The sequence below is a fragment of the Solanum tuberosum genome, unplaced genomic scaffold (genome assembly GCF_000226075.1).
Source record: "Solanum tuberosum cultivar DM 1-3 516 R44 unplaced genomic scaffold, SolTub_3.0 scf00140, whole genome shotgun sequence".
Lineage (NCBI taxonomy): Eukaryota > Viridiplantae > Streptophyta > Magnoliopsida > Solanales > Solanaceae > Solanum > Solanum tuberosum.
The window spans coordinates 198,056-225,065 of record NW_006239064.1 but is presented as its reverse complement, the minus strand read 5'-3'; the positions used below and the strand labels follow the sequence as shown (position 1 = coordinate 225,065).

At 29.9% G+C, this 27,010-nt stretch overlaps 3 protein-coding genes across 3 annotated transcripts in view; 1 reads left to right on the top strand and 2 right to left on the bottom strand.

The window, feature by feature from the left end:
- LOC102584956 (potassium transporter 5-like) overlaps positions 1–4,051 on the bottom strand; it is a 5,445-nt gene extending 1,394 nt beyond the window's left edge. The window contains exons 1-8 of the mRNA XM_006351970.2: positions 3,923–4,051; positions 3,304–3,526; positions 1,517–1,765; positions 1,133–1,171; positions 778–1,038; positions 638–690; positions 454–568; positions 35–65 (exon numbers count right to left, since the gene is read on the bottom strand). Coding sequence (XP_006352032.1) covers positions 35–65; positions 454–568; positions 638–690; positions 778–1,038; positions 1,133–1,171; positions 1,517–1,765; positions 3,304–3,526; positions 3,923–4,051 — 1,100 coding nt within the window. The remainder of the gene's footprint in view (positions 1–34; positions 66–453; positions 569–637; positions 691–777; positions 1,039–1,132; positions 1,172–1,516; positions 1,766–3,303; positions 3,527–3,922) is intronic.
- Positions 4,052–6,853: 2,802 nt separating this feature from the next.
- On the bottom strand, positions 6,854–12,049 carry LOC102585614 (potassium transporter 5-like). Its single transcript, XM_006351888.2, has 8 exons — positions 11,886–12,049; positions 10,709–10,931; positions 9,975–10,223; positions 9,596–9,634; positions 8,854–9,114; positions 8,716–8,768; positions 8,495–8,609; positions 6,854–8,329 (listed from the first exon to the last, which is right to left on the bottom strand). Exons 1-8 carry the CDS (start codon positions 12,033–12,035, stop codon positions 7,065–7,067), a joined length of 2,355 nt encoding a protein of 784 aa, XP_006351950.1. The 5' UTR covers positions 12,036–12,049; the 3' UTR covers positions 6,854–7,064.
- Positions 12,050–22,432: 10,383 nt separating this feature from the next.
- LOC102585275 (B-box zinc finger protein 21-like) lies at positions 22,433–23,499 on the top strand. Its single transcript, XM_006351887.2, has 2 exons — positions 22,433–22,938; positions 23,022–23,499. Exons 1-2 carry the CDS (start codon positions 22,543–22,545, stop codon positions 23,244–23,246), a joined length of 621 nt encoding a protein of 206 aa, XP_006351949.1. The 5' UTR covers positions 22,433–22,542; the 3' UTR covers positions 23,247–23,499.
- The last annotated feature ends 3,511 nt before the right edge of the window (positions 23,500–27,010 follow it).

The following is a 27,010-nucleotide window of genomic DNA, read 5'->3' as shown; positions in this document are numbered from 1 at the left end:
CACCCGTTCTGTGGAAAAAAGGGCTCCCCCCCCAGCCACTACAAATGTTGGCCAGTAAAGTGCAACTGTAAACAACACAAACAAAACCAATTATGTATGGTGTTATGATACAATGTAGGTCCAAACTTTGTATGTTGTCCCCAACCCAAAAGGCGCCTCGAAAGATCCTTATATGACATATGTGTGATTTACCTAAGAGAAGTTTCATGGCAAACTCCCTTTTGTTGGTGGTTAAACACTAGAGGGAGTTTGCCACGAACCTTGTCTCAGGTAAATCACACATCGAAATAGAAGAGAAAAAGTTAGGGGGTCATATAATTATGAGAAGGATTCAAATGCTGAGGCGTTTTTTGGGTTAAACACAAGGGACTACCAGACTCTACTAGTGGGACTAGCACAAAATAATTGGTGAAATTGACGAATCAATAAATATATACACAAAATGAAACTTGCCTGGAACTGAAGCATAGAAAGCATTTCCCACATCATGAGGGTTTTTTGAGAGATAAGCAGCTTGTCCAGTGTAAGCAGAGAGGATCGATGGAAATACAAGGCAACTAAAGCTTATCTGCAATATATTACACATCAATTTATATCGCGTAAGGCTTATTAAAGAAGAAAATGAAAGGAGACTTACTTGAATGGATCGCACACTGAAGTGACCCAAATCAGCAAACATAGCTTCAGACCCTATGAACAATTATGTGTTCGAGTTCAAAATTCTATCACATTATTTACAAAGTTCGATATTACATATAGAATTATGAAAATTGTTACCTGTAATGCAAAGGAAAACTCCGCCAAGAGAAAGCCATCCATTTTTACCATTTCTTTTGAAGTAGTGAACAATGTACATGGGATTAAAGGCGCGTAAAACGCCTATATCATACGTGAACAAGTTGTATAGACCAATGCCACTTATGAATAAAAACCAAACGCTTATTGCCGGAGCAAATGTATATCCAACCTTATCCGTACCAAAACGTTGAAAACAGAAGACAGCTACCAAAATCGCCACAGAAATATACATAATCGACTCTGCAAGGATCATTTATTCGATTTTCTTTGGTTAAAAGTTAGGAATAAGAGAGAAAAAAATGAGAAGAAGAATTCATTAACATAAATTTATTACCTTGGCCTAGAGGCTTGATCCCACTTACAGCAGAGAGAACTGCATTGCATAAAAAAAACATCAAATTAAATAAGAATGCAAGTAATTATTATATTTTTGCATTATCGATTTAATTTAACTTGTTATAGCAAATTGTCTGTCGTATTTATCAGGTTAGGAGCTCATGAACTTATTATCCTACATGTTTGATAAGACCACTTATTTTTGTGTCCTTATGTTATGTATGTTGATCCCATATTGGGACATGGAGGCGAAAATAATAATTGACTATTCTGAAGTGTTGATTGTAAAATGTTAATTATATATTGTTATTTATTATTGACGGTTGGCTCTAACAATCGTTTAGGTATTGTAATAATAGTGTAAAAATTCTTTATACCGAACCTGAGATGCAAGGGGTGAGAACTCCATCACCAATGACCATAGATGTTCCAAGAATGGCAAAAAAGACGAGAACAATTTTTGCAAAAATACTGTTCTCCAATTTATGTCTGATTTTTTGAGCCCTTTTAAATTGATTTGATGGTATTTCCAAACCATAATGCGAAAGTTCTCTATCTTCTGGCTCATGATTTGGGATCAGACTCACTTTTGCATATCTACATATTAAGGAATATAATGCAAATGATCCTCCTGCAAAAGAATAAGAAAATAATTAAACTATGTAAATATTAAGATTTTCGTCTTATTTTATTTTATGTGACGGTAAGTCATATATTCTTCAAGTATTGGAAATTGTATTTACATATCTCAAAACTTAAGCAAGAAGCATTGTTCATAAGTTCGCATAATTAGGGTCTGTCTAAGAGAAATGTTATGAAAAATAACTAAATTTCTTATTTATTTTATAATAATTTTATAAGAAAAATAAAATAAAATCTCAAAAATAATTATTTATAATCTAGAAAAACACTAGACATGTGGAATGGGGTACGTGGGGGTGGGGAGACGAAACTTATTTTTCCTACTTTCATTAGGGAATTCATTTTACTCATTTTAAGCAAATCATTTTCACATAGAAATTTATTTCTAAATAAAACTTCTTTTCTAGGAAAATATAATATAGGAAACAGCTAAAATTGTTATTAGATATAAAAAGGAAAATGAGGAATATAATATGGTAAAAAATCAAAATTGTCTGTTGGATATAAAAGGAAAAAAGGAAGAAAAGATAATTAAGTTTTTTAAAGCAAGATAATAAGTACGTTCACACACATTTAATATTCATAACAAACAGTGTAAAAATGGTCAAATCATATCTTTACCCAATTCAAATTTGAGAATATAAAAGGAATGAAACAAAATATAAATATATATATTAGATTCAATGAACACAATCTTAAGAAATATTGAAAATAAAGATAGAATTAATTGCAAATTTCTAAAAATATCCTTCATTTATATTTTGAAAAGTTATATACACTAATCTAATCTAAATCCTATCATCACAAGGTGAAATATCGATAAGACTGAAAATAAAGATAGAATTAATTGCAAATTTCTAAAAATATCCTTCATTTATATTTTGAAAAGTTATATACACTAATCTAATCTAAATCCTATCATCACAAGGTGAAATATCGATAAGACTGAAAATAAAGATAGAATTAATTGCAAATTTCTAAAAATATCCTTCATTTATATTTTGAAAAGTTATATACACTAATCTAATCTAAATCCTATCATCACAATGTGAAATATCGATAAGACTTTTTTATCTTTCATATGTATTCAATGTTGAACAAAATTGTAATTACTACAATTTTTTAAAAATTCATTATTTCTATTTATTCACCACTAGACCTTTGGAATGTCTTCCACTATTAAGCAAATACTAAACAAGATCAATATTCATCTTTTCTAAAAAAAAAACTTTATAATTCAAACATATTATTCACTATTAATTATGTTATTTCCATACAAATTTTGTTTACATTGATATAAGGTACATGTGGAAAGTACGTATCACGAGACTAATAATTCTAAATATTTGAAAGAGTTTTAAGAAATTATAGATACATAAAGACAAAATTGTTCAATTCTCCAAATAGTAACATAAAATGAGAAAAAAATATTCTTAAAAGGTCTTATTACTCTATACGAATCTGTAGATATCAGGTGAGAAACCAAAAAAAAAAACAAATAGTAATGAGGACATATGTATAACTTACCATTGCCATTGTCATTGGCCCATAAGACAGTGAAGACATACTTAGTCATAGGTATGAGGATTATGGTATATATGATGAGGGACAATACACCTAAAATGTCATCCTTGTGTTTAATTTTTTCAGTAAAAGTACTTGAAAAAACATAGAGAGGGGAAGTCCCTATGTCTCCATAGATAACTCCTACTGATTGAAATGCTAAACTCAGTAATGTCTTCCAATCACCCTGCATAGTAAAAAAAATTGGATATAAAAAAAATGTTGTATTAAAAAACCCATTTCTATTGAAGTGGTAAATGTGGTAAAAAATCACTTTAGGTCATAGATCGAAGAAATCTTGTACATATGTTTTTTGAATTCCTTCGTTAAAATTTTGATTTCGAACATCATAAACATTTTGACAAACCTACATATTCAAATGAATATATCCCTTCATAGTACAAATGTTGTAAAACAAAATCATTTCTAATGAGGTGATTAAGATGGTTAAAAATCACTTTAGGTTATAGATCGAAGGAATCTTGTATAAGTTTTTTTGAATTCCTTCGTTAAAATTTTGATTTCATTACTGGCATCAACATCATAAAAGACTTAGTTACGTATATATGATTTAAATCTATACCTTTGACGCGTGTCCTGATGGAGTCAAAGAAACTTTTCCAGCCTCCACGTTGAGGGAATCAACACGATGCAACTTTGTCCATGACACTTTACGACCTTTAAGCTTATTTTCACTTTCTAAAGTTGCCATTTTTTTAATTTTATCACAAAGGCTGCCTCTTCTTTTTTTGCCTTTGCTCTTTATATATATAGGCTCTCAAAAACTTACACCCTAAGAAGTTGACTAGCCACAAATCACAATTACTTGGTTACTTCCTAAGTGTTTTTTTTTTTTTATATATATATAAAGTTTGGGATATAAATTCGATGATGTGACGCTCTTTAAGGTCTAAAATTTTATTGATTTTTTTTCTTCTAATATTTTATATTTTATCTTTCATCATCAATGCTATATTTTCTTTCCTTATAAGTTTTTTTTCTTCTTTTCTTAATTTCATTATTAATGTCATTATATCATTTCCTTAAATTATTTGTTAGTTTTCCTTATATTATTCTTTTTACTTTCTTTTATTTAAATACAAGGATCGGAATCTATCTACTCTCTCCGTCCATTTTTAATTGTTATGGTTTCCTTTTTTAGAGTTAAACTATTAAAATTTTGCACTAATATTTTACTATATATTTTTAAATTGATATGCAAAAAATTGTAATTTATAGTACTTTTCGTATAGTTTTTGAATATCTAAATTTTTTGTTTAAAATATCGAATTAATTAATCTAATTTAACTCTGAATTAGTCAAATTGACTTTCGAAAAACGCAACATGACAAATAAAAATAGACGGAAGGAGTTATATATTAAAGCTAGGAATTAGAAAAATGATGTGGCAACTCTCTTTGACGTGTATTATTATTTATTTTTTCTGTTAATTTTTTTAAAATAATTTTACCCTCATTTTTCTGGTTAAAATTAAATAAATTCATATGAAAAAAAATCTAATTAACTAATGCAAACACAAAAAATGTTTCAAATTGATGTTTAATGCTCAATGTTTTCAGCTTAAGAATAAATACTATAAAAGCGGATTATTTATAGCTGTATAAGAATAACTACAACCGTTCAACCTAAATTAATAATTTGAATCGAAAAACAGTTATCGGTAATAAGGTATTGATTTAGCGATTTTAATAAGTGTTGATTTTTTTTATTATTGCGTTATCGATCCTTAACGGTTTGAAGTTTTTTCTTAACAGGTTAACCGATGGTAAATTAATAAATTATAATTATACTATTTGATATATTAAGTCATTGACTTAAGTTTTAGTTTCATACTTTTATTTTTGGCTGTCTCAAACTCTCGGTTATTCTACAATGTGTCACTATTTGCTTTTGAGCAAGATGCCATCTGTGCACTCATATGCATGGTTAATTTGATTTGTCACCTTGTTTCTAAGTAATCCTCAATGAATTTTTTTTTGTCCGTGTTAAATCTTAACGGTTAAACCAATAACAATCAATAATTGATAAGCGATAAGTCAATATCTTAATGACTCTATAAAATTCAACATGCATACAAGCTGATAATTGATAAGTCAAACTTCAAAACTGATAACCAAACAGACTAATACGCGGTCCTAACTAAACCATTCTAACTTGCATCTATTTTAACCAACTTAATTTTAGCATTAGGACAAGGAAGGATTGTTAATCTACGACCAAATAATTTATTAAAATAAGAATGACTGGCTTGATTTAGCAATAAGTATACGTTTTTGTCTTTTCTTATAGTTGAAAATTTTACTGCTAATTATAATACATCACAACAATTACATTTTATTATCCCAAAGAAAAAAAGACCAAACAAAAGATCAATAATTTATACAACAATGTCGTTACAAATTTACACTTATATCCAAACTAATTGAATTCATAATAAGGAAACTAATCCTATCTTAAATAAAAGACAAAAAGGAATACTCATTCTATTTTTATTCTTGGAGATATTTTTCCTAATTACGTTTTCTGAAAAAGGAAAAAGAATAGAAAATTTTTCGTTTTGCATGGAGGAATTTTTTTAATGTAAAATTAAATAAAGTGTTTATTTATTTAAAAAATCATTGAAGGTAATTTTTCAGTGTGGAATGAGGTTAATGTTTTTTCTAGCTACATGTGTATTATAAAAGATTGATAATAATGTCTTATTAGGTAATAATATGTGAAATCGAATTGGATTTTGGTTTAAATAACGTATAGAATGTCTTATTTGGTGGATAATTTTCCTTGAGAAAAAAAATATTTTCCTTTTTTTTCTTTTTTTTATGGAGACTTTTTCTCTTCAAATGTCAATGTAATTTATCCGAATTAATTAGTGTCGAGAAGTACCAAATTAGGAGTAAAGAGCTAGCGAATTCAAATTCAAAACCTCTAATGAAGGATGATAATTAAATAAGGTCAATAAAAAATATTTAGAGAAGTTTCCTCATTGGACTGATTGGAACAACAAAGAGGTTTAAGGCAAAAGGTTAGTTGTCAACACCATAACAAAAGAGATACTTAACGATATCTAATTGAGTTAAAAGTAATTGCATTCAGAGTCGTTAAATTTTTTAGCAGCTTTTATATAAAGTGTTGATTATAAATATTCATATTTGTTATTGCTGTAAAATTCTTTATTTGTTATAGTGCGAGGAATATAATCAAAAGGAAAAACTTAAGATTATAATGAGACATTTTCAACCTACTCGGTGCTGAAATTGCATTGCCTATTGATGTACACAAGAGACAACAAAACCATTAATTCAAGGTATCGTAAAAGGATAAAACATATCGAGATAGATTATTGTCACTTCATCGGAAAGAAGGTTCATTTGGGAATGGTGAAAACCTTACATGTGAATTAGCTTGCACACTTTGTTGAATGTACTTGTACGGACCAACTTGAGGGGAGTATTGAGACTAAGATAACACCGTGCATGTGCACATGCAACACATGTAGAGATGTACACATTAGATCATTTGTATTAGATAGAGAGAATAATACATGTAAGGTCGATTAGCTAACTTCTGGAGTTACGCCCAAGGTACATTTAATAGGGTACATTTACATTACTCAAGCTTAAATTAGCTTGCACACTTTATTAAAGGATAGAAAAAGGTAAAACATACACAAAATGCAGAAATCATAATATTATTCACCTTGTTTATTATAGCTCATAAGTCATGCCAACCCTTAGAAGCCTTGTCTGAGGAATTGCCATAACTTTCTCCCCTTGCCTGAAATTCTTGCGCAAGAAATTATAACCATAATTGATAAAACCTTTCTTCACGAACGACGAATCTTGTTTAGCAATCACCTCTGCTTCTGCCAATAGATAGAACACTCCTTGCTCCTTAGCTTTTTCAATAAATTGTATCTCATCTTGTCCTGAAGCATTTGGATGCAACATTTGTATTCTACTCGATGAACGATTAGATTGAATGGAACGCGTTGATGGTGATGTTGTAGAATCCACTTCTTGTTGTTGTTGTTGCATATCTTCCTCTATGTGAACCCTGGATGTTTTTTCTCTATTCACGACTTGTTCATGTGCTTCAAGAATGTAATGTTCGTGTCTTACGAATTTGCTTAATTGTTCAACTAATTGATTTTCAAAATCCATTGTGTCACCAAGTTGATCCTTGTAGCCTAATCTGACTACACATCTGAATACCTTGTACTCTCTAGGCTCAACATGACGGAACAAGAAACGTTCTTGTAGTGCTACTTTACTTATAGGTATTGATTTGATTGACACGAGAACGATAACAGAGTGAACAGAGGGAATATTGGAGACAAAATGAGGGAAAATAGGTGGAATCCCCTGTACTAATTCAGAGTATAGTAATCCTATACCTGGTACTCTTTTGATGTCTGGATTATTAGACAAATCCCTAATGTACTCACTCGAAACCTTGTTGTTGAGCTCGAATTGGTATCGAAGTTTTTGAACATAATGCCAAGTTCCCATAATGATCACAAGCACGATTGAGAATACGATGGGTAGATAACCACCTTGAGTGAATTTTGTGAGCTGAGCAGAGAAATATGCAGATTCAACTGTAAGGTACACCGCGTAGAATAAGGTAATCCACCATATTCTCGTCTTCCATATAACAAGCATAACTAATGTAACCATATGTGTCGTTATGATTTCAGCACTAACGACAGCAATACCATAAGCATGTCCCAATTTTTCGGTTGTTTTGAAGCTGAAAGTAACTAAAACACAAGCAATCATGAGGAAGTAATTGAGTTCTGGGATGTATACTTGACCACCATGTTTGGTTGATGTGTGAATTACCTTCACCCTTGGGAAACAACCTACGCTTTGTGCTTGAGCAACAATAGAAAAAGTTCCAGAAATCATCGCTTGACTTGCAATAATGGCTGCAGCAACAGCCACTACAAATGTTGGCCAGTAAAGTGGACCTGTAGTTCAACAACACCAACAGAACTAGATTATGATGAATTGATCCATCACTTCATACGCTATAGACGTCAAAAGAGTAATGAAACAACAATAATAACATACTCAGGTCTCAATGTAGTTCCATGAGTAGGGTCTAGGGAGGGTAAGATGTACGCAAACCGTACCTGGAATAGAGTCATAGAAAGTGTTCTCCACATTTTCAGGGAATTTTGTTAGATAAGCAGCTTGGCCACAGTAAGCTGAGAGTAAAGCTGGAAATACGAGACAACTGAAGCTTATCTGCGTTACATATATACAACATAATGAGTGAGTTCAATGGCATTAGGGAAAGACTGCACCCCGAGGGATGTGATATAGACAGTCAACTCTAATGAGCGAGACTTACTTGAATAGAACGCACACTGAAGTGACCTAAATCAGCAAACATAGCTTCGGATCCTGTAGAGTTATGTAAAATAGTCTTTCAACACATGAAAACATAGATATTATTCATACTGTCAGTATATATAAGTTAAATCCAAACCTGTAATGCAAAGGAAAACTCCGCCAAGAGAAATCCATCCCTTTTTACCGTTTCTTTTGAAGTAGTGAATAATGTACATGGGATTAAAGGCGCGTAAGACGGTCACATCATACTTGAACAAGTTGTAAAGACCAATGCCACTTATGAACAAAAACCAAATGCATATGGCTGGAGCAAATGCATATCCAACCTTGTCTGTACCCAAACGTTGAACACTGAAAAGGACTATCAATATTGCTATGGAAATACCCATAATAGCGTCTGCAAAAAATATGTATCCATTAGTTATTCATGTCGAAGAGTGTAACCATCTCATCTAAGTAGTTAAAGAGTACTAAGTTTTGTTTATTTAATCACATTCTTAACACCCCGCCTCACGTGCGAGTGTGTAGTCATCTCATCTAAATACTTAAATGGTTAGAGATCGATATTCACTTTTATCTGCTTAATGATGTTTACAACACGCTCCTCACTTGCAAGCATGATATTTTTCATGAATCCAAACACGTGAAACTTGAAGACTCTACCTTTTATCTGCTCTGATACCATATGTTGAAGTGTGTGACCATTTGAAGTTGTTAGAAAGAACACTCTTTTAATTACTTAACTTAATGAAGCCTTTAACAATTTATTCATAAAAAAAAAAGAAAAAAAAAGAGGGAAAATGATACCCCACATGTTTCAGTTTATGTGGCACAATTTAATTGAATACGAAATTTAAAAAAGTGTAACGGATTATTACCTTGGCCTAGGGGCTTTATTCCACTTACGGCAGAGAGCACTGCATCATGAGAAAACACCAAATTAAACAAAACATGTACAATCAATCATATTATATATAGGTAGGTATACACTACACCAAAACTAATCTTTAGCAGCAATTAATAATCAGCAACAGTTTAGTTGTCGCTAAATATGTTTTTTAAGAGACAATCAACACTCTTTGTAAATGTCTCCAAAGCTTATAGCAACATTAGATCCAACAACAATTAATTAATGTCGATAAAGGTTTTAACACTCTTTGTTAATATGTATATATGATTTGTTAATATTGCTGCTAAAAGTTGTTTTTGTTGCAGTGATATACGATTTGACATTATGTATAATATTTAATTGGTTACCTGAAATGCAAGGAGTGAGAACTCCATCACCAATGACCATAGATGTTCCAAGAATGGCAAGAAAGACGAGAAAAATTTTGGCAAATTTACTCTTCTCCAAAGTCTGTCTGACCCTCTGAGCTCTTTTAATATGATTGGATGGTATGTCCAAACTATAGTGTGAAAGTTCTCTGTCCTCTGGCTGTTGATTTGGGATCAGACTTACTTTTGCATATCGACACAACAAGGAATACAAGGCAAATGCTCCCCCTACATGCAAAAGAAATTACGTATTGGGTTCATTTGAATTCAGTATTTTTGATGCACAATATAAATTTACATGTAGATATGGGCTTTTAAAATATATTAATGGATCACGTGTGAGAAAGATCAAATATACTCCTGAACTTTGAGAGAATAAATATTTTATCTTTTAATAAAATAATAAATTTAAAATTGATTTTTTTTTCCATTTTTGTAGGCCAAAAAGGGTAATATTTGCATCATTTGTGTAATGACATAGCTACTTTTTGAACAAGAGATATATCCGTGCTAAATCACAAAATTGGAGGATATATTTGCATCTTTTCCTTAGATTATATAACATTTATTTTGAAAAATAATAATCAAGGTGTTTCATCAAAGTTTGACTTTAGACCATCAATAGAAATAAGCAAATCCTGATAGTCAAACGTTAATAAACTTCATGTTCAGTCAAGCGTTTTTACGTAAATTAGTGGTATGTTGTAACTTACCATCGCCATTGTCGTTGGCCCATAAGACAATGAAGACATACTTAGTCATAGGTACAAGCATTATGGTATATATGATGAGGGAAAATACACCAAGAATGTCATCCTTGTGTTCAATTTTATCAGAAAAAACACTTGAAAACACATAGAGAGGAGAAGTCCCTATGTCTCCATAGATAACTCCTACTGACTGAAATGCTAAACTCAATATTGTCTTCCAATTAGCCTGCAATAATCATTAAGATTCAAGTCAACAACACAATTACCACTACAAAGCTTTTGTGGCGACTTTTTGTAGCGATTTATCTTATCGCCACAAAATGAGATGAATCAACAGCGAGAAAATGTATAGGTTTAGCGGCGACCCTTGATTAGTTGTCATATTTTTCTTTTTAAGTATTAATAGATTAATTTTTGAAGTTAAGTTAAATCATATTAATTCAGTAGTTTAAAGCATTTAGATATTAAAAACTATACGAAAAATATTACAAATTGTAATTCTTCTTATATCAACATAATTTTAAAAATTCATATCTTTTAAGACATTGATCAAAATTTATGTACTTTATTTCTCGCAAGTAAAACAAGTGTTTCAAAATGAATAATACGAAGAAAAAATAATTTATAACAGATTTAATTATACAGATGATATAGATAAAAAGTTACACTATATTTCAGCAAGGACAAATTCAGTATTTCAGTACCAGATCCATCTGAACACAATATTTTTGAAGTGGAGTATAGATTTTAGGTAAAACCTAACCCTCAAAATTCTTTAGTAACAAATATTAGATCTGATCCCGTAATTTTAAAAGTACAATTAGTTTAGTACTAAGGATCTAAAAGATCGAATCATATCGCCCACTTAAAATTTTGAATCTACCCGACACTTCGTGTAAACTCCCTTAGTTCCAATATCAAATCAACATGAAATTTAAGAAAGAAACAAAAACTCTAACGTAAACAAATCATAACATTTGTATGGATATAAAACTCTTGAAACTCATGGACCTTATAACATATCATAATATTTGTATAGTTAAAAAACTAACTTCTCATTAAGAATATAATGAAAAGCGTAAAGTTAAGTTTTTGAATACATAAACATATATCATTTTCTTGAAAATCAGACTAATATCAAAATAGCGTCACGTAACCTGAAACGATTAAATCCATATACCTTAGAGGCATGTGTTGCTTGAGTTGAAGAAACTTTTCCAGCTTCCATGTTGAGAGAATCAACACGACCTAGCTTTGCCCATGATACTTTCTTATCTTTGAGTTGTTGCTGCCCTTCATTAACTTCCTCTTCACTATTTGTGCTCTCCATATTGGTTAGTTTTAGTACTTCTTGTTTGATTTTTTAAGTCCACATACACTTGTCTTTATATAAGCCCTCAAAACTCTCATCACCCTAAAAGTTGATCAATATTTTGACTTATTCTATTTTTACTCCATCCTAATATAATATAATGTACTTGCATCAATTATTACAACCTTAAGGGTGTGTTTGCTATGCAATTATTATTATGTTTTTCAATTTTTTAATGTTTGAGTGGTTGATACATATTTTTTTTGAAAATAATAAATTTCTTAAAATAAAATAAAAATGATAAAGTAGTGAAAATAAGTTTCATAATTACATTCCACCATGATTTTCTCATCTTAATCCTACCCCCACCCCCCACACATTTTGACTAATTTCAAGGAGAAAAAATTGGGTTGCTCCCTTAGAAAATCTGGGATAAAATTGAGCTAACAGATCTCGATCCAAGATAAATTTATGAGGAAGTGATAGATTTTTAGGATCTACTACAGTGTTTAGATAAATATACATGTACTTGATAACCCCAATTCCATTCCATATAGTGTTCTCATACAAAATAAATTATAATTAGTTACGAACTTTGTTGTTCATCAGTAGCTAAATTGTTTATAGCTAATAAAACTTTCTGATAATGTTTGTGCTTAATAGGATTAATGATCGAATTTTTTGTTTAGCTACAAAACCTGTTCATTGATAATTCCTGTTTTTTAGTAATGCTTCCCTAGATTTACACACAAAATAAAATTGGGACAATATGATTTCCTTACTTATCTGACGCTAAGAAACAAGTAAGAAATTCATATATTTTCTTATTCATTGATAATTCCTATTTTTTAGTAATGTTTCCCTAGATTTACACAAAAACAAAACAGGACAATATAATTTGCTTACTTATCTAACGATAAAAAACAAGTAAAAAATTCGTATATTTTCTGCAAAATTTTTAACATTGTCCATTATACCAAACACATCCTTAATATGACTAATAATTTTGTTTTTAATTATATACCTCATCATAATTGAGTATTATATAGTTTGTTATCTCCATCAAAGCCCTCGTGAAGGCGTATTGGATCTTTCTACTTTATATATTTGTTTATATATATGCCGTACACGGTACATACGCGCATGGCTATTATATGCATGCCAACTACCCTTCATTAGTCACTACCTTCCCTAGGGGACATGGGGTTGAATACATGAATTTCGATACTCCGTTCATCTCAATTTAAATGTCTTAATTTAACTGAATAGAAATTAAAGTTTAAGAAATAGAGTAACTTAGAAAAAACCCTCAAAATAGTCTCTTATCTTTGGGTTAGAATTCAAAGTCATTCTTAAATTTTCACATGTATCACTTCTCTCCCAAACTTTTGTCTATTTTTAATATTGATTTTATCCAAAATTTAATGTTCAATCGTCTTTTCATATATTTAGAAGAAATAATAACTCCATGTGAAAGAATGAGAAGAGAACTTGTCTTTTTTTTTAAAAAAAAAGAGAGGTTCAACACTTCAATTTCACGTACAATAGTACAAAAAATTCTTTTCTTGCAACGTCATCAATAAATTGATATAGTTTGACAATCAAAAGTACGCTCTTAGTTTAGCTGCAATAATATTTATACGGAACAAAACAATGTATTCTTCTTCTTATCTTCTCTAACATAGCGTTATTATTTATACAAAAATATGTAACAAAAAAAAAAACGAATAAACATTCCATACATAAAATTGTGGTCAAAATTAATGTTAAAAAATAGGCAAAAATTTGAAAGAGGACCAAAAATGCACTAATATTACAAACATGAGAGACTATTAGTGCTCCATATAAAAGTATAAGAATATTTGAGTCTTATTTTCAAAAATAAAGGACTATTTGAGTTTTTTCTCAAATAACTTATTTAATTCCTCCAACCAAACGGCCTCGATTCATGTATAATAGAGTAGCATTATTGTATTACTTTTCCCTAATAATTAAGTCTGACCTTTGAATTATTCAAAAAATTAAGGATCTTAGATCATGTGTACTAGGTTGTACCCTGTAGGTATGTCAACACCCCCACCCACTAATTATCGTTAAAATTAAATAAATATTAATTAATTTTTAAATTACGTTATCAAAAAATAAAAATTTATTTACTTAATTATGTTTCATGTTAGAGGAGAAAAAAAACGATTGACTTCATTGATACCAAGATTTAACAACTTAATTCCTTGAAGAATTCAGTTGTTAGACTTTTTTTAAAAACGCAATAATGCAAGTCCGTTATATGTTTAAAAATACATGTCAAATGTTTTCTTACTTGATTTCTCTTTAATTTTGTCATTTTTAACAAATCAAGAAAGGACAATATTTTTTTATTATATCCGTAATTTATTAACATTGAATTAATATCTTTGAATATGAGTTAAATGGTAAACTAACTGTATCAATAATTATTTTTTTAATAAGTGTGTCAAGTCAAAATTTGACAAGTAAATAGGAACGGAGAAAGTAGGTATAAAGAAAGGAAAGGATTGAATAAGAGCAAGTTGAATTCATATATAATTTAATTTTTCTGGATTCAACATTTAGTAAAAAAAATAATTACGGGACGCTGTTGTTGCAAAATTGGGTTTTTAAATTTGTTGTTATTTTGGTAAATTAATAATTGAGATTTGTACGTCATAATATATGAACCTTATATTTTGAATTTATTTGAGGTGAATTTGAATGTTGAATCATATACGTTATGAATCTAATAACAACTTTAAAATTCATAAACTTTTAATCCCGACTTAATTTATCTGAAATACTAAATACATTGTCTTATAATTTTAACTCGCTATTTAGTAAAAATTATAAATTCAAAATTTTTAAATGAGATGATCACACACTTTAATATGATATTAGTTTAAAGTTAACTCATTATTAAAAACAAAATTACTTGTTTGGCCTATAACAAATATTTGGATTATATGTGAAGCCACGTGTTGTGATCAAAATAAACTAATAAAAATATGGCCTTTCTAGTACTTCAAATTTTTAAATGAAATGATTGCATATATATTTCAACGCCTCTCGTTCTTGGTATTTTAAATTAAAATATTGTAATAAGTGAAGGCTGACGACTTATACATATGATTTTCTTATTATTTTACTAAGAAAAAGAGAGTTGACATTAGCTTGATAGATACAATTTTGGAAAATGTTGTGACAATTGATATCACAGCAAAAAGTAAACAAGAGTGACATTATAATGAAGGGGAATTTTATTTTTTATATAGAAGTATCTTTCTAAAGGGTAAATTCGAATTTCTTACTGTTAGGGCAATGCACCAGTCAGGACTGAGGCATTGTTGATCTTAAATAAGATTTAATCAATTTTAGTTTCAAAAAATTTCTTTGGCTGAGGCAACGGTTAGAGGAACTGATAAGATTATTCTATAAGCAATATGTGTATTTGAAAAAGAATTAAGTCTTTTTATTAGCTCATTATTTTCTACTTGTATTACTTTCTTTAAACTTTTAATCCAAAAAATAAATCTAAACCATCAATATCAAAATAACTATTATATATTAAAGAAAATTCAAGGCTAAGACAATGTTTTCTTTCTCACTCAATTTACCACTAAATAAGAAACCAAAAATATTTTCATATGCTTCAATTGGTTCAAATCTATTTTGACGTGAAAATGTAGCTTGATCTACTATATATCTAAAGTAATCAACTCTAATTTCAAGGGGCTTTGTGTTTCGTTATCAATATTTTCATCAAATTGTTTCTTACGAAATTCAGGTTCTATATTCATCTCATATGCAATTTCCTTAGTAGAAATCATAGCACTCATAGTACATATAATCTTTTTTAAAAAATAACATTTATAAGTAATTTTCTTTTAAAAAAAAATGGGAGCATCAAGCGATGGCTTTAGTGACCTAGGTGTTAAGACGATCCTGGCACCGGCCAATCAATACGGAGTTTGGTAAACTAATTGATCGGTTTTCTAGTTGAAGTATATTAAATACCATCGGTTGGTTTTGTTAAATTAGGTCTTGGGCCTAACTCACACCCCAAAAGCTAGCTCAAAGGGAGGAGGATTGCACAAGCCTTATAAGGAGTCCACCCATCTCATTAACCACCGATGTGGGACTTTTGTCATTCTTTAACACCCCACCTCACGCCCAGTGCTTAGCATCTGGTGCGTGGACAATTTTGATTTTGGGGGCCCCAACATCGGGTGAGACGGGCCCTGCTCTGATACCATGTTAAATTAGGTCTTAGGCCTAACTCACACCCCAAAAGCTAGCTCAAAGCACCTAAGTCTTTAATCTTAAAATTATCTTGGAGAGTTTTCTTTGTTTCTACTATCATCTTGTGATCATTTCCTGTGATCAGTAGATCATCAACATATACTAATACCATCACCAAATTCTTTCCTTGATGCTTTGTGAATAGAGAGTAATCATAGTGGCTTTGCTGAAACCCAGAGTCGACTAAAGCCGTGGTTAATTTGATATTCCATTGCCTGCTAGCCTGCTTGAGTCCATAAAGTGACTTAGTGAGTTTACACACTGTCCCCCTCTCACTTTGATGGATAAAGCCCAGAGGTAAAGGAAAGAATTTGGTGATGGTATTAGTATATGTTGATGATCTACTGATCACAGGAAATGATCACAAGATGATAGTAGAAACAAAGAAAACTCTCCAAGATAATTTTAAGATTAAAGACTTAGGTGCTTTGAGCTAGCTTTTGGGGTGTGAGTTAGGCCCAAGACCTAATTTAACACATTTGTATATCGAAATATACAAATAGACCCAAATAAATATTTTTTATGTATATGTATATCGAAATATACAGATTAATAGTTATAACAAACATAAAGTTTATTATGGAGCGCAATTATACAAATTATAATTATAGCATACAAATATAATTTTTACGTTTGATAAACCTGAAGAAAACTATAAAAGATAATTTTAAGATTAAAGACTTAGGTGCTTTGAGCTAGCTTTTGGGGTGTGAGTTAGGCCTAAGACCTAATTTAACAGGTTTTGCTATATAAAACCAAGAGCTAGTTTGAAAGATTACGAGACTTTATTATCTGAAAGGAACGTGATTCTAAAATAGAATGATTTATAGTATCATTTTTATAAAGATTTATGTAGTTGTGGTAGTTATGGTAGTTGGTGATGATTGTAAATTGAGGTAACAATTGATTGTGATGATTAATAGTCATGGTGGATTGCAGACAGTGGTAACTGATAATGGTGGGTATCAACTGTTAGAAGTGAAATGAATGAAGTAATAGATAGTGACATGACATCTTTATAGAAATTATCGAATAAACATCTTAATGATATTAAAGATTTGTTATTGATATTGTTGTTGGCAGTCCAAAAGTACTTATTTTGATTGAAAATTTGTTTTTAAATTAAAGCAGAAACAATTTTTTTTATTCTTAAGAAGCTAAAAATTTATGCTTCTAAAAAAAAACAGAAATAGAAAGTTATTTTTTTCAAGACTAAAATATTTCTTCCATATGTATGTATTTATCATATATCACTTATTAATTAATTATCATATCTCACAAGTTTGGTTAAGTTTCATTTAAGAATTTATTTATTTATTTTGTATAATAAATTATATATTTTATTTTACATTTATATATTATTATTATTATATTTTATATTTATTTTACATATTATTCTGTAGAATTAGAGAAAAAGATAATAATAATAATATTTTTATAAAATTAGAGAAAAAAATTAAGATTTCAACTCTCTCAAAAAAGATATCAATATAGAAAATTTGAATATGTACATTTTATGAATCTTATATTTATTTATTAAAATAAATAAATATCGAGTGAAAATAAATTTTAGTGACAGGTGCCACCACTCCATCGAAATTAGTGCCAGCAAAATAAGTTCATATTTTGGTAACCCGTCCATATTTTAATGGGTTGGGTGAGTGACTATTTAGATGGATTAAATATGGATTTAAATCCATATTTAATCCATAGGAATATGGGTATTCATGGGTTAAATATGGGTTAGCCAAATGGATTAAGCTTTCAACTTTTATTTGGTCAAAATTCATGATATCACCAAAAGTGTTGTGACTTTTTTTTTTATGTTCGAATTATTCTTCGCTATAATTGAAAGGTAAAGTCTTTGACCCTCCAAAAAAAATATATACTATATTACATGTGCATTTCCTTTGTTAATTTATAATTATATTTTTTATTTGTTTAATTTTATATTGGATAACAATAATAGTGTAAACTGTAAAGTAAGCAAATTATGTATTTGTATTGATATTGCATAAAGTTCCTTAAGCACGTTTACTCCTAAAATACAAATATTTCCTTACTTTGAAATTAAAAATATTTTTTCTTGTTATTACATAAATTTATTTTATATTCAAAAATTATAGGAACTTTTTTTTTTACTTTGATGATACATAAAATTAAATAAAGCATTTTCAACATTTTTCATCTAATAAAAGACTAAAATATTTTATCCATATTTAATTCTAAAGTAAAATACTATTTTACTCATGAAAATATGAGTAAATATGTGTAAACTTGTATTTTACCCAATCCATTTTTACCAATATGAAATATGAGCGAGTTGAATTATTACCTATTTTATGTTGATCCATTTTCAACCTGCCCAAATTTTACTCAATCCATCCATTTGCCACCACTAATCAAAATACATAAAATATTTTCTAATAAAATCTCACATCAAGGTATCGGTTAAAGTTACTAATTGATGACCCAAATAATTCATCAAAAAATTCCTACCTAATTTTGTATTGCAGCATCTCCCAACAATAGGGTATATGCCTCCTTTGTCTTTTCTAGGAGTTGACTAAAATCGAATTAATAAGATAATATCACAACAATTGGGAATTTTTTATATTGATACTCTATATGTCTTAAATTATTTATAATGATTTTCAAAATAATTGTGTTAAATTATTTGATATTTTAAAAGTTAAAGATAAAAAAAAAATCATTTTACTTTAGTAGTAATTATTCTTAAAAAGTTACAAACATTTTAGTTACGAATTAATGACACAAATAAAAAAAATATTTAATGATATTCTTATTAAAACATAAATAAATATAAAAAGATCAACCTCTCATAATTAATGTTTTTTAAGAAACGTGTAAAAACACACCATAAATAATTTAATACAAAAGAGTATATTTATTTATTTTATTTTATATTTGATTTTTCAGTACCCGTATTGAAATTCGATTAATTTGAATTCACGTCAGGTAGCTAGGATCTCATTCATGAGATAGTTAGCGTTCCCTACTAAGGATTTTTTTCATACCTAAATTTCGAATCGAGACTTATAGTCAAGAGAGGAGCAGAGAAGAATCTTCATCCACAGCATCACAATCTTTAAGGGTGATTATATTATTTTTAGAGGTTTAGGCCTAAGGTACATCGACTTAACTAAAAATTTGTACGACATGAAATAATTAAATGCTGATTTAAGCAATAAGATCTGTCTCCAATCCAACAGCTCTTTTTTTAACGATAATATTCATAACCAAAAATAAATAAAATGCTTCAAGTTAATCTGATTTATATTAATTTAATGTAGCACCCTGTCACATTTCGAAATGCTTAAAGCTTAGGTTTTAAATGGAATCGATGAATAGGGGTGGGCATACGTACGGTACGGTATTTGAAAGTTTTGATATTATAATTTTGGTATTCGATTTTTTAAACATTATATCATTATCATATCAATTTAATTTGGTATGGCCCGGTATATCGAAGTTCAATTTCGGTATTCTACGGTATGGTAAATTGGTAACCATAATTTGTTTAACTTCGACTAATATATACTCGTATAATAGAGTAGAATGATTTCGACAATTAAAAAAAGGTCTCAAATGTATCATACTAACGCATTACACATGTAGATATATACATGCAAAATAAAGTACAAACAACTCATTTTGTTAATCTATTAAAATTCAAATACATTTCAATCAAAATAGAATAGTCAAAGTTTCAACTTCTAAACATTTAGTTTGTTCTAATACTAGGTTGCATATTTGTTGGTATTTTAATAATATATATGTTATTTATGTAACTATATACTTCGGTATGATATTCGATATTTCGATATGTTATTTCTAAATACCAAATACCGTACCGAATACCAAAAAAATTAAAATGTATACCCTATACCATACCAAATATCATAATACTAAAATCATGGTATAAAAAATTTCGATATGATGTGGTAATTCGGTATATACCATACCATGCCCATCCATATTGACGATGATGTTATTGATAAATATAATATAAGACTTTTTGTTAAAGATAATAGACAGTGCATGTTTTTCACATTAATTTAATTAGGGATGACAATGGGGCGGTGCGGGGCGGGGTTGGGGTTGGTTGAGATTAACCCGTAAAAAAATTAATCCGTCCCGCCTCCCCCGCATAACAACTTTTTTTTATTTTCAACCCGCTCCACCCTACCCCGCATAATTTTTTAAATATTTTTTTCTAGTTAAGTTTGATACTAAATATAAAATTCAAAAAAATAAATTCATTTTTTCATTAAGTTGTATATTTAATAGATAATGACTTAAAAATTTATTTTGTAGAGGTCAATTGGGAAACATGTAAGAAATTGTATTCTTTTGTATTGAACCATTTTCATTTACTATCTTGAATATTTTAGTAGGTTTAAAGAAATTATCTTAATAAATAATATTCTATCACTCTTATAACATGTAAAAAGTTAAAATTAAGTTTGAAGTCACATAAAATCACATGTACCCGCAACCCGCCCCGCCCCACATTATTTAAAAAAAAAAAAAACCCTTTTCAATCCCCCCCGCATCCCACCCGCCCCGCACAACCTTAAACCCGTCCCACCTCACATAGCCTTAAGCCCACCCTGCCACGCATCCCCCCATTGTCATCCCTAAATTTGACACATACCCATCGATTACGAAAATCACATCCATTTAAGTGTTAATAACTTTAGTCATCGTGTACGATTTTTAGAAATCCAAGACAAGAGTTGTTAAATATGTTAGACAGTGCATGTTTTTGCCATTAATTTGACACATACTCATTGATTACGAAGATTACATCTATTTAAATGTTAATAACTTTAATCGTCGTGTACGATTTTCAGAAGTCATTAAATGAACGTTAAGACAACTTTTTACATGGACTTAGAGGAAGAAAACTACATAATTGTAATTTCAAAAAAAGAAAAGGTGTGTAGATGTTGCATCTCTATCGAGATAAAAACAACAAGCATCCAAACAATGACATGAAACTTGACATGCAATATATTCATCATGGTGGTGAAGCGTAGGGACTATCCATTGTTGTGTTGAATTTTGCTTATCCATTTAGGCTTAATTGTGGAACTAAACCTATTGGACTGCTTGTTAGCCCAAAAGTGCTTACTAAGACTGATGATTAGATCAGATATAAGCAGGCCTCAAATCAATCCAAATGTGATTAAGAAGAGTGACAAAACAAGCTCTAAATGATTGTTGGTTAAAAAGAATTCTTTATTTTATTTCTTAGATGTCGACTACAATAACAATAACATACATTGTGTAGTTTTGCAAAGTATAAATTTAGAAATGGTAGAGCTAGATTGTATACAAACCTTACCCTATCTTAAATATAGAGATTTTATTTTTAATAAATCCTCTGGAGAAAAAACAATCCAAAACAGTCACAAAAATGAAGTAATGAAAGTAGAAAAAATAGCAAATAGTAAACAAAAAAAGAAAACTAAGACAAAATAATACAATAATTAAGGGTCAAAAACAACACATAATATTACTTATATAAACGTTCAACAGGACAACACACTACTAACTACTAACATTTTACCTTAATACATATCCTCCTCATACTCCTATCTAAACTCTTATTCTCAATAAATTGAATATCTGATCACCTCTTTCCTATACTTCTTCAATATATTTTTACCTTTTCTGAAGATTATCTATAATCAACCTCTCGCGTCTCTTGGTATTTGAGCATATTAAAATGATGTCCCCATGGGCCCAACAAACTCCCACCATTAGTTACTAGTTCACGTGGCCCACGGCCCTTTTAAACTAGGCCCATATGAATCCACGTCAGCAAATCAGATTCTCCCTCAGCCTCATTCTGCCACGTCATACCCCCAAAACAAAAATATCCTCTTGTATCAACCACAGGAAACAGCTGCCCACTAAAACTGCGTCGTTTCGATGTCCATTGCTGAATTCTCTTCTTTGAGGTTACATTAATACCCCTCTACCCAATTTTATCGTTACTAAAATATCCCGTGGTATTTTCGTTAATATATTCAAAGTTGAGGTTGTTTCAGTTATACACTGCAAGTTGCCCTCTGTTTTTATCCATCCTCTTCTCTTTCCGAACAGATAATTACTCCAAAATTCGTTCTCGATTTTCTCTCTGGAAGAATTTTTTCTGTTAGAGAAGTTTCTAGAAAGTTCAACGATGAAGAATTGTGAGCTTTGTAATGGATTAGCTAGGATTTACTGTGAATCTGACCACGCGAATTTGTGTTGGGATTGTGATTTGAAGGTGCATTCGGCGAACTTTCTGGTAGCAAAGCACTCTAGATCGTTGCTATGCAACGTGTGTCAATCGCCGACGGTTTGGTCAGCTACCGGTGCGAAAATTGGCCGGACGGTATCTGTATGTGAGAGATGCGTGAACGATGAAGAAACTGACAGAGAAGAGGAAGAGGAAGAGGAAGAGGAGGAAATTGATTTGGAAGATATTCAAGTTGTTCCGTGGTCATCAACTCCGCCTCCACAGCCGGCGAGTTCGTCGAGTAGCAGCGATGAGTCGTTAACTCCTATTTTTTCTTTGAAGCGAATGCGTGACGATGTATGAATGTTTCGATTTTCATTTTTTAGAAATGAATTTATAGCGAATAATTGATTCTGATTTTCTTTGTTTTGTTGTATTAGGATGATAGTGGAACTTCAACATCACATCGGGAAGTTAATATGCTATCGCCGGCGGCGAAGGATCACGGCGGCGACGAACCAGCTGAGTTTGTGAAGTCATTTTCGATGAGAATGTCTTCAAAGATCCAGAGAACCGGTGAGATTCTACCGGGTCGGGTTGAAAATATTGGATGTTCAGCGACGATGGAGCTTATCGGAAGAATTAATCGTGGAGAGGATAGCTGATGTATGTCGCCGCCGCTGCCCGCCGCCGCTGATTTATAACAGGCCACCATTGATTTGACGTTTTGGCTTTTTTTTTTTCAATTTCTACTACAGTATTACTTACCCAAATCATATAGTTGGTGAATTTGGTGTAGTCGTGAATTTTACATCATAGGATAAGATTTTATTTTTGTTTTAGGGTAATGAGAAGAAATTTGTAAAATCAGAATGTTTGAGAACTTTTTTTCTTTTATAATTCTGGTATTTAGGGCAATTTGTGTACATTCTAACTAATTTAATACAATATGTTTCGTATTGTTAAAATATGTCAATCTTAAACCCTAGAATGGATGTTTTTATTAATCAATCATTCATGTTTTGAACAAGTGAAAGCAAGAAAATAACAATTTTTGTGCTGATTACATTCTATCTTAAAAAAAATAAAATCAAATTAGCATAATTTTGGATTTTTCAACATTCATGGATTCACTGTTCATTCGTTTCGATACATAGTAAACGATATATAAGTTATGTATCAGATACATTATAAATTAGATTCAATTTAGATTTGAAATAACTGAGTTTATGTATCAACAATAATATTTGTACCAGAAACATTGTATACAAACAAAGTTGTAATGTATTTGATTGAGATGGGGTGATATATCTTATGTTAAGAGAGAGAAGGAAAAAAGAGATTTTTCTAATTAATTCAAATGATAGGAATTTTTAGAGATTATATTATCTTAAATCATATAATTACGTAATTTTTCTATAGATAGTTTGTGCCGATTAATATGACATAAGTTTTTTCTGAAATTTTTCTAGACTGATTTTTAGTCACATAAATTGAAACAGAAAAAATAATTATACCTTGAAATTGTATGTAATCCCTCTATGTGTTAGTCTTTAGTGGCAACTTGCATGATATATTCTTTTCAAATGGAATTTTTTACCTAGGTCTAAAATGTCATGGTGTTGAGGGTGGTATAGAGTCTATGGAGTATTTAAATGTAGACAAAAATTTGATCCACAAAAATAGAACACAAGGATGGGACCCCTTTGCCTATGTAGTTCTTGGTTTACTCTATTATTTAAGGGAGTATTGGTTTGTACCACTCATTTCCACCCCTTACCTATTCACCTCTACTTTGACAACAAATTATGGCAATACATAGAAGTAGTTCATTCTCTTGGTTCTACTTGCTCTCTTATTTTAATTTGACTCGAAATTTTAAAAAAAGTAAAATTATTTATCTGATTTTCACTTTATTTAAAATTTAATTTGATATATGTGTAAGAAAATACTTTCTTTGTTTCAATTTATGCTAATGTATTTGATTAAAGACGGATTTTAAGAGAAAAAGAAAACTTTTTAAAATTTGTGATCTAAATTAAATTATATTTTTTATGATAAAAAATCATCTTCATTAAGAGACTAAATAAAAGAAAAGAATGCTCTATAAATTGAGACAGAAAAAATATACAATATCATCGATGTAGAACTAGAATTTTGAATTTATGAATTTTCAATTCTAGAAATACAATGTGTTGGACTCTTAGTTCATCTAAAACTACTAAATTTTATCGAATATATAGGTAATATTGTAGCTCCACTCCTGACTAACGATACATAAAATTTAAACCTTGCTTTAAATGGGTGATAAACACTTGTTCTACAAGAAGGAATCATATGAAGTGGTTAAAATTCAAGTTGGAGAATGAATGGCCATGGTTTGGCAATACATGTACTGTCATACATACTCAAAATTGTTTGTATTTTAAAATATCATCTTTTCATATTCCATTATTATTTCATTCTAGATATTTTTCAGATTTTGCTTTGATTTTGATATATATTTTACTTGGTCTCAAATTAAAAATAGACTTTTTACCTTTTTAGGATAAAGATAAAGATTATATGCTCACTATTTTTTTTTTTCATTTTTTTTGCTTTTCGTTTTTTTTACTTCTCCTTAAAAGCTTTCCAATCACTGTTACTTTCGGCTAGCTATAATTTTAAGATTGGTCTAACTAGAGGTAAATAATACGTACCATTCGAATAATCTAGCTTTTTTAATTTCAATTGTAAAATTATATTGCCTATATTGTCATTATATATTTTAAGATTTTTTAAAATAATTAATTGACTATATAAATATCTAGAGATTGATTAGACTTTGATTTTAGGCCACAATTTGGATTAGTATCCACCTCGTTTCTTTTGAAAAAATATTTGGCGAATATGCTTATCGGCAGGCAATCACATCAACTTGGAAAAAAAGATATATATGGCCATAATTAGTTTTGACCAAATATGTGTAAGAGAACACACCTTAATTTGTTAACTCCTTAAGTCCTTCTCAATTGATTTGACACTAATTTTACAATGAAATTATGTTGACTATTATTAGATCTAGCAAAGGCATATAATTCTCAAGTCTCCGTTTTAATTTAGATGACACCTTTTAAATTTTACAGAGTGATGGTTAAAATCATTTTATTGTATGTGGGAGAGTATTGATCAGTATAGAGTGCACACATTTAAAAGAGGATGTGGCAGAGATGAAGATCAGATAAATTAGATGAATGTGTAAGCATAGTAGGAGAGATAAGATTAGAAATGAGGTTATATAGGGCAAGATAGGACTGACCCCTGTGACAAATAAGATGGGGGAAATGAGACTGATCAGAAGTTTCATACATGTGAAGATGAAGGACGAAGATGTGAGAGATTGACTATAGTAAATTTTATGAGAGATAAAAAAAAGCCCAAGAAGAAAGGTAAGTAGAAATTAGATAGGGCATATCACATTTTCATTATTTATCTTACTGAAGACATGACCCTAGATATGAAGATTTGATGATCGAGCAAAAGTGTTGAAGGGTAATAGTAGCCAAATGTTGTAGTATTAGTTAGTATACGTTTAGTATTTTATCCTCCAATTTTTTAGTACTATTACCCATTATATTGTTCTATTTGTTCCGTTTACTTTGCTATTAATTGGTTGCTGTTTTTTTCTTTCTTTCTTTAATTCTTTATATCATGATTTGTTTATATTTGATTTGAGCCGAAAATCTATCAAAAATAACTTTTAGAAATAAGATATGTATATATTACATCCTCTTCGAACTCTACTTATAAAATTATGTTGGGTATGATATTGTTGGGGTTACAATACACCTCTAATAAAATGATTGAGGTTACACAGTACTTACACGGAACTAAAAGATTATATATGTTACATCAAAATAAAAAATTGATCGATAAACCAATTAATAGCATTTCATGTTACATCAGAATTAGTTGACATAGAGTTAAGTGGAGTGGTTTTCGTTGTACACATTTGCATAAAATTGGAAATTTTCACCTGCTCCAATTTCTATCGAGTTATTAATTAAAAAAATGAATATAGTCATGACTCAATAGTTCAATAGGTCCAGTACTTAACCAAAAAACTTCTAAACTCTAATTTTCTTTTATGGTCATTGATGAAAACACTGTAAAGAGCATCAATAAAAGCTAGAAACACAAAGAAATACGGGCGGGAGGGGAGATTTTATGATCTTGATGAACGAGATTTCGATCTTAATTTCTTCTTATAACGTTTAAAAATTTAATGGTTTGAGATGGCTCGGAAAGGGGTGATTATTAGTGTTTATGTTGAATCTTCATCAACCATAGATCCACATAAATTTGATCAATTGAAAAGAAGTCAAGCAAATGATTTTTTATCGAGGCCTAAGGGCACAACAAGAACAAAAGGGTACGATCGTCATGCACA

Excerpts from the sequence above, each read along its gene's own strand:
- LOC102585275 (XM_006351887.2), top strand. The coding sequence starts at position 22,543 with ATGAAGAATTGTGAGCTTTGTAATGGATTAGCTAGGATTTACTGTGAA. Across the intron at positions 22,939-23,021 it reads TGAAGCGAATGCGTGACGAT|GATGATAGTGGAACTTCAAC; the intron begins GTATGAATGTTT and ends TTGTTGTATTAG.
- LOC102585614 (XM_006351888.2), bottom strand. The coding sequence starts at position 12,035 with ATGGAGAGCACAAATAGTGAAGAGGAAGTTAATGAAGGGCAGCAACAA. Across the intron at positions 10,932-11,885 it reads AAGCAACACATGCCTCTAAG|GCTAATTGGAAGACAATATT; the intron begins GTATATGGATTT and ends TGATTATTGCAG. Across the intron at positions 8,610-8,715 it reads TCAGTGTGCGTTCTATTCAA|ATAAGCTTCAGTTGTCTCGT; the intron begins GTAAGTCTCGCT and ends TATGTAACGCAG.